General features: G+C 28.7%; 2 protein-coding genes across 4 annotated transcripts in view; one reads left to right on the top strand and one right to left on the bottom strand.

The window, feature by feature from the left end:
• The window catches only part of lim2.5 (lens intrinsic membrane protein 2.5), a 425,704-nt gene that overhangs the window by 298,946 nt on the left and 117,990 nt on the right, over nt 1-8,768 (top strand). The window lies entirely within an intron of this gene.
• On the bottom strand, nt 2,060-4,835 carry hamp (hepcidin antimicrobial peptide). Of its 2 annotated transcripts, none has more exon segments than NM_205583.2 (3): nt 2,060-2,466; nt 3,949-4,038; nt 4,661-4,835. In NM_205583.2, coding segments are annotated over 3 exon segments (276 nt in total). In that variant the 5' UTR covers nt 4,748-4,835; the 3' UTR covers nt 2,060-2,367.

Raw genomic sequence — 8,768 nt, 5'->3', positions numbered from 1 at the left:
ATTGACAGGTGGTAATTATGTGTGTATCTTGCCTTTATTCATTTACTGTATGATTTGTTTATGGGTAAAACAAAAACCATGCAGGTCAGGTAGTTTAAACGCTAGGCTACAAATAATTAATTCGTTATTAATTAATTAATTATTTATAATCAAAAATTGAATCGAACCGTGACCTTAGAATCGAAAATGTAATCGAATCGAGGATTTGGAGGATCGTGACACCATTAATATATATATATATATATATATATATATATATATATATATATATATATATATATATATATATATATATATATATATATATATATATATATATATATATACTAAATTTTATTTGCAATAGCATTATGAGACTATTATTATGGTATACACAATCATTTGTTACTTATTCAAATGCTGTTTACATATACCAAACAAAATCCTGTAATGCACTGCAACATGGTCAGATGAAGTTACACACATGAACGTATATTACATACTTACATACGTATATTACGTTACTTATAGTAAATACTTTTTAGAAAAGTAGATCTCTTTGCTAATGAATGCTGCAGCATAGTGTTGTATTAACTATAGTGAACTGATAAACAGTAAAAAAAAATACTATAGTATACTCTAGTTTTTATTACAGTAAACTGTGGTGTATTGTAGTATAGTTGTATACAGCTTGGTACAGTATTGGGTAATTTGTACTATAGTATTATTATTACCACAGAAACTATATGATTTAATAAGTACTTTACTATAGTATGATTCAAAAACACCAGTATTTACTATACATGAATAATAGTTAATTTTATAGTCATTTAATTTAAATAATAATAATAATAATACTTCCGTGTATGATCTGTGCTAAAGTGCTACCCTAAATTACTGGGTAATTTGTTTAAATTACTATAGTATTATATTATTACCATGTAAACTATAATCTGTTTCAAGTACTGTACTATAATATTTTACAGTATTATAGTACTTGTATTATAAACTAGTATTTAGTAAACTATTATAATTAAATATACTAGTATTTATCATTATTAAATATTTACTAATTCAATGATTTCATATGGGGTGATGCGGTGGCGCAGTAGGTAGTGCTGTCGCCTCACAACAAGAAGGTCGCTGGTCCGAGCCTCGGCTGGGCCAGTTGGCATTTCTGTGTGGAGTTTGCATATTCTCCCCGTGTTCGCGTGGGTTTCCTCCAGGTGCTTTGGTTACCTCCACAGTCCAAAGACATGCGGGACAGGTGAACTGGGTAAGTTAAAATTGTCCGTACTGTATGTGTGCATGAGATTGTTTGAGTGTTTCCCAGTGATGGGTTGCAGCTGGAAGGGCATCCGCTGCGTAATAACATATGCTGGATTAGTTGGCGGTTCATTACGCTGTGGCGACCCCACATTAATAAAGGGACTAAGCCGAAAAGAGAATGAATGAATGAATAACTTCATATGGTTCAAAAACACAAGGCTACTTACCAAATTAATTTTTTCATGTGGGTAGCTGCAATAATAATTCAGTTCATAATCATTTTATTATAAAATTATTAATAAAAATACAATATGTGATAAAGTACCCTGAAGTATGAGTATTTTTTAGATTAGCCTATTATTACCTCAGAAACTAAATAATTTAATTCAAGTACTTTAGTGTAGTAGCCTACTGTATGTTTAAAAAGCACTGTAGGATTTACCATAAAGTACTATAGTGTTATAGTAGGTATAGCAGCAATAATAATCCATTTCGTAGTCATTTAATTAACAAACATTGCTCAAAATGTTCCCTGTACGATCTGTGCTAATTAAAGTAGCCCATCGTTCTGTTTTTACAGCTGCTTGTTCATGTCAAACATGTTAAAAATAATAAGACGGAGATAGCCTGGTTATTATTGATAATGCTCCCTATGTAGGCCCAAGGCAGCAGCACAGTATGTTTTGAAACAGACTCGAGGTTTCTGTGGGGTTTTTAACGGTCTCCAGTGTGCAGAAATACAGTATATTAATGTGTGTTTGAGCATTGAGCGCCCCCTAGAGTTTCACAAATAAATGACCGCAAAACAGAAGTGTTTAACATCATTTTATTACAAATATGTACAAACAAGTCTTGCATTACACTAAATGAACATTCATGAACATGTCTATGTACACAGGTTAAAATATATACACATGTATAAAATATAGGACATTATAAAAGCATTAACTTAAATATTTTTGGTAGATTTGTGTAGCTGCAACTTTTATAAAGCAGAAAAGCATGGAGATGCAGCCTGCATTTATACCCGTTTTCTTTTTTAAACAACATGGAAATCATTTTAGCAAGGATTTTTGAAGAAAAAAGGGTTAAAATAAGTTAATTTTTTAAAAGAAATGCTCAGAATTTGCAGCAGTATCCGCAGCCTTTATTGCGACAGCATTTGCAGCAGAATCTGCACAGGGAAAGGTGACTTTGGCGCTTGGTCCTGAACAGAACCTATGAGGATTAAAAAAAAAGACAGACATTTTTTTTAATTAATTATACAAGCTGAATAATTAAAACTTTGTACTAATTTAAATGAATAATAATTTGATTATTTAGTATTTACAGTTTGTGATACTTTAATTAATAGTATTCATTCTTAATTTTAATTAATTAAATTATACAATTTATTATACAATAATATTTGTACAAATTATTATTTTAATTTGTATAATTTTTTTATACATGCATATTAAAATTAATGTAAAGACCAAAAACTTAAATCCAATTGAAATATAATAAACATTAAAAATGTACAATTCAATTTAAAAAAATTGAATTAAATCTTCTCATTATTAATATATTAATAAGATTTGATTGCATTTATAATCATATTTATAATCATTTATAATCATATTTCATTCAAATAAAATCCTAAAATATTTCTTCATATTCACATATAAAGACAATATAGTAATAATTTTGATGAAACATTACATTTCACTTAAAGACCAACCCCTAATTTATTCAATACAATAATACAATAATAAATAAATAGATGCATATAACAATAAATAAATATTAATAACTTTTGATCAAACATCAACTTTAAGTTTATATTAGTTTATATTATTATTTACATTAGGTTATACAGTGCTCAGCCTATATAAGTACACCTCATTTTAAAATTGAATATTCCATTTCTCAGTAAATATAGGCAATGTATTTTGGAGCATTGAAAAAAAAAGATTAAACATATATTTATTAAAATAATATTTTAGTCACTGAACAGAAAGATTGAAAGATAATACAATTAAATTCAAGCAAAATATTGCAAAACATAAATTACAACCTACTAAATTTCTACAAACTTTTTGCTTTTTTTTTTTTTTTTTGCTTCTCTTGATTTTTATTTATTTGTATTTATTATTTTTCTATAAAATATACATTTGGGTGTACTAGTTTTTGGACCATTATAACAAGTTATTTTGTTAGATGAGCTCCAGATTTGGCTTTTCAGTACTGACTAATCTAATGTATATGCACAAGGGGTGTACTCTCTCAGAAATAAAGGTATGTGAGCTGTCACTGAGGTAGTACTTTTGCAAAAGGTACAAATTTGTACCTTAAAGCTCCATATTAATACCTCAAGGGTAAATATTAGTACCTAAAAAGTACAATAGTGTTCCTCTTAAAATTATCAAGTACTAATATATACTTTTGGGGTACCAGTATGGACCCTATAAGTACAAATGTGTACCTTTTAAAAAGGTACCACCCCAGTGACAGCTTGCATTCTTTTATTTCTGAGAGTGTACATGCTGAGCACTGTACATATATAAACTATCAATTGTTTAGTTGTATTTTAAAATTGTGTATATGTTTTATTAATATCAATCAATACAAACCTAAACTAACTAATAAAAACCTTCTAAAACCATATCCCTGTTACTAATAAGTCAAAGTCTTCTAAATATTGGTGTGAGGTCTTCATACCAGAGGGTCTGTTAGTCTGTGTTCAGCTTCAGTCAGATGTTGGTTCTCCTGCAGTTCTTCACTCTCCACATGATGCTCATCCTGTACCTGCTGATCAATCAAACACACACAGCTTCAATATGAGTTTGCCTTTCAGAAATTCACTGATAACATTATGTAATACCTAACACCTTATACACAAATCAGCAATCAATATGTAAACCAAAGTTCTATGTCATAATGTTGGTACCATTAAGTATGATGCATGCAAAAACCATGTTGAAAAATAGAAATGAACATATATCATTATGCTTTCTTGTTATATTCTGTCTTTTTTATTTAATTTATCTACTTTCTATTTTCTAAAATACTAACTACTTTACTAAAAAACAAGCAATTTCCCATGTATGTGAATGTGTATTGTCTACTGTATATGTCACCCGTAAAATGTAAGAAAAATAAAAAATAAAAACAGTACAAAGCAATTAAGTGCGAATCATTACCTTTTTTTTTTAATAATAGCATTGATAAGATTGACACACCAAATCAAAGAAGTAACTAAAAAAAACGCAAGCACACAGGGCAAACTTCAGTAACTCTACACAATTGTCTATATGTCCCCATAAGTATTGCAATACCCGTACATTTTGTCTTTTTGGGACATTTTATTGGTCTTCATGAATAAAACAGCTCATGATTCAGACAGAAAGTATTTTGAAATGTAGAATCTGACCTGTATGAAGGGAACGGCTGTGATCTGGAAGACACAAACACAGGTCAGGATGACGACAGCAGCCAGGAACACGTTAGAAAGCTTCATCTTCAGTTTTGGAGGATGATGATGATGATGATCTTTTTCTTCTTCTTGTGGATCTACTTGTCTTCTGCTCGGCTCTGATATTTATAGTGCGCTCAGTTTGTCCTTTGACCCGTGTGACGCTTTAGCTCTTCCAGTCAGATGTTGCTCAATGCTGGAAACTCTCCATTGCAGCACAGTGACAGGAAAAAAATCACACATGAATGAGGGAATGAACCAAAAAAAAAAAGCTATTGAATTTATATGCTAGTTTATTTATTCGTTCATTTTCATTCGGCGTAGTCCCTTTAATCATCAGGGGACGACGCCACAGCGGAATGAACCACCAACTTATCCAGCATATGTTGTATGCCCATTTTTCTCAAATATAAAATATATTTTTATATATATGAATAAAAAATAAATAAATAAAAAACATTTCATACTGAAATATTTAAAGATGACATTTAAAAAAAACAACTTTTAATAAAAACTTCTATTTTTAATATTTCCCAAATGATGTTTAACAGAGCAAGGACATTTTCACAGTATGTCTGATAATGTTTTTTTCTTCTGGAGAAAGTCTTATTTGTTTTATTTCAGCTAGAACAGAAGCAGTTTTATAGCGTTTTAAAAAGTCTTTTTCTCTTAAAACCCATTTTAAGGTTTCCTCCGGGTGCTTCGGTTTCCCCCACAGTCCGAACACATGCGCCATAGGGGAATTGAATAAACTAAATTGGCCGTAGTGTATGAGTGTGAATGGGTGTTTCCTAATACTGGGTTATGGCTGAATGTACATCCGCTGCTTAAAATATATGCTGGAATAGTTGGCGGTTCATTCCGCTGTGGCGACCCTTGATAAATAAGGGACTAAGTCAAAGAAAAATGCATGAATGAACTAACTGTAAATGTATAAACAGCGTTATAACATTTAACTGTTTGTAAGATTTCTTTTTGTTTATTTGTTAAGTTCATTTACAGTAATATTACACAAATATTTATTATGTCATTGTTATGTATTGTTATGTCATTGCTATATTGTGATTTATTATTGCTATAAAATAATGAAATAGACTATTAAAGCAACTTTTTTGTTTATTTATTTCCCTTTTTATTTATTAATTTGTTTATTTATTTATTTATTTACTTACATATTTATTTCAATTATTTATTTACTTATTTATTTAATAATTTCATTTTTATTTCCTTATTTATTAATTTCCTTGTTTATCTTCTTATTAATAAATTCATGTATTTACTTACATATTTATTTATTTACTTATTTAATTTACTTATTTGTTTACCCATTTACTTATTTAACTACTTATTCATTTCCTTATTTATTTATTTCCTTATTTATGTATTTATTTACTTATTTATAAACGTATTTGTTTACTTATTTACTTTTTTTCCATTTACTTATTTATCTATTTGTTTATTTATCTACTTATTTATGTATTTACTTATTTATCTACTTATTTATTTATTTATTTATTTATTTATTTATTTATTTATTTATTTATTTGTTTGGACAAGAAAAGCCATTGCATTGTCATTTGCAACTCATGATCTGGATTTTTCTGGATGCCAAAGAAACTTTTCTTTAGCAAATATGAATAAACTCTGTGCAATTGTCCGGCGTCATAAAGACAGTCTAATAACAGAGCAAACAGATTGCGGAGGTGTGTAGACCTCAGATAACCTTCTGCAAGAAGACTTTCTGTCAATATCGCCAATAAAAAATATATGTGCAAACAGCCTCGATGAGCACTTCAGTTATTACTCTTTTATTTCCATCAGAGGAATGTAAAGTGCAGATGAAATCGCCATAAAAACACAGTCTGACCTTACTGATTTATTATTTTGCTAATGACATAAAATTTCCATTAAATAAAGGACAAGTCTAGGGCACTTTTCGGAGAATTATGATTGAGTATTTCTGCTTGAATTATTTAGAAATACACTTTGAGGATGATTCACTTTTATCTTGCTTTCTCTGCTTTAAATCACAGATGATCAAAACCTCCTCAAAATGCATTGAAATGAGAATACTGAATTTCTTAATCAAATGCTGCGGGATTAATATGTTCAAATCTTTACATGTTGGAGATATTTGTCAAAACAGTATACAATGGTAAATCTCAAAGGAAGAAGAGATATTTTGCATAAATATTTTTACACAGCGGATGCCCTTCCAGCCGCAACCCAACACTGGAAAACACCCATACACTCTTGCATTCACACACGTACACTACGGAAAATTTAGCTTATTCAATTCACCTACACCACATGTCTTTGGACTGTGGGGGAAACCGGAGCACATGCAAAAGGAGAACATGCAAACTCCACACAGAAATGCCTACTGACCCAGCTGAGGCTTGAACCAATGATCTTTGCTGTGAGGTGATCGTGCTACCCATTTATTTATTTATTTATTACTGTTTTATGTGTAGTCATAATATATAATTTGCTATCATTGTTAATATTTGTGTCCTTTTTATAGGCTTGAATATGTATGTTCAACATGTAATAAATTGAAATAAAAACAATTCAAAATACAATAATATCCCTTTACATTATACGGTACACGACAAAAAATGAACAGCTGTGTATTATGGGAGATTTTTATGGGAACTTTCATTTTTTCTAAAGCATTTTTGTTTTACAATAAAGCAAAATACATGTACATTCAATTATAAAAATCAATATTATAATTGTATAATATTTGGTCTTAAAAATACCACCACAAGAATATAAATGTAATAAATAAATAATATATAATATAATAAATATGTATTTTGTGTAATAAATATAATAAATTAACATGTTGCGTAAATAACAAAGGTCTACAGTAATATTACTGTATTCTTTCTTTAACATAAATAGCATTTTATTGATATTTTAGTAAGTTTTAGTTATTTATTCTTTATTTGTCCATAGTTAATTCCTTCTTTTAAAGCATTCAACAGATTTTATTGTTAGTGTTAGTTTAATAACACTGAGTAACTAGTTTGTATTAATAGTTTGAATTACTTTTAATTATGTTACTTTCTGTAAAAACTTTTAACTTTTACTTTTTTTGTTTCACTTTTCTCTTTTAATATTGAGTTTCTGGAACAAAATATTTCAAGTTGTTTCAGTTACATTAGACATTCCGATTGAACCACATCCTATATTAATTATAATCGGAGTTTCCGAAGAATTTTTGAGATTTACACGGGTACAACAACAGTTTGTTTCATATGGGTTGATCTCTGCCAAAAAAAAAACTCATCCTTTTGTTCTGGAAGAAAAAAGAAGTTCTCTTAAATGATGGCTGACAGAGTTAACAGATACACTGCATCTGGAAAAAATCTGATATACACTAATAGACAAGGTTTTGTTTTTTGAAAAAATTTGGTCCCCTTATTTCCTTTTTACAAACTTGTGATTAATATGTTTACTTTGCCTTTAATACCTACATTTATTGTTGGATAGCACTGGTGGGTGGTTGGTTGGGGGAATGAATGTTTATTTTATTATTTATTTATTTATTTGTTTTTATTATTTTATGACTGTTGTTTGTTGTTGTTGTTTTTTAGAATATTACTTCATTTATTTATTTATTGTTTTAAATGTCTAATTGTTTGAATGCAAGTTTTATGTTTATGTTTAAAAAAGTGTATCTTCAAGCAAATGTCTGCGAAATTTTCAAATAATAAAAATATTGAAACCAAGAAATCACTATCATTTGCTTTATGCAGTGCAACTTTTTGTGGAGATTTTCATATTCACTATTTTTTTTCTTATAATTTATATTTTGTACATACTAAAGACAAATACATTTTAATGGATTTGTAAGTTCTTTGATTCTGTTTCAGGGGAAAAATATAAAAGTAATATTCTGGAGTTTTGCTTAATAAAGGATGAAATAAAATTGACTATTTTCCTGACATGACATTTTTATTTGCATTTTAGAAAGTTTGACTGAATTTGTACACATTTTTAAGCTAATCTGTATTTTTTTCATAACATTTCAGACAATTTGATTTATCTCAAGTTGTTT

Source organism: Danio rerio, chromosome 16 (genome assembly GCF_052040795.2).
Source record: "Danio rerio strain M-AB ecotype USA chromosome 16, GRCz13ab, whole genome shotgun sequence".
Classification (NCBI taxonomy): domain Eukaryota; kingdom Metazoa; phylum Chordata; class Actinopteri; order Cypriniformes; family Danionidae; genus Danio; species Danio rerio.
This window is presented reverse-complemented; position numbering and strand designations above follow the sequence as displayed.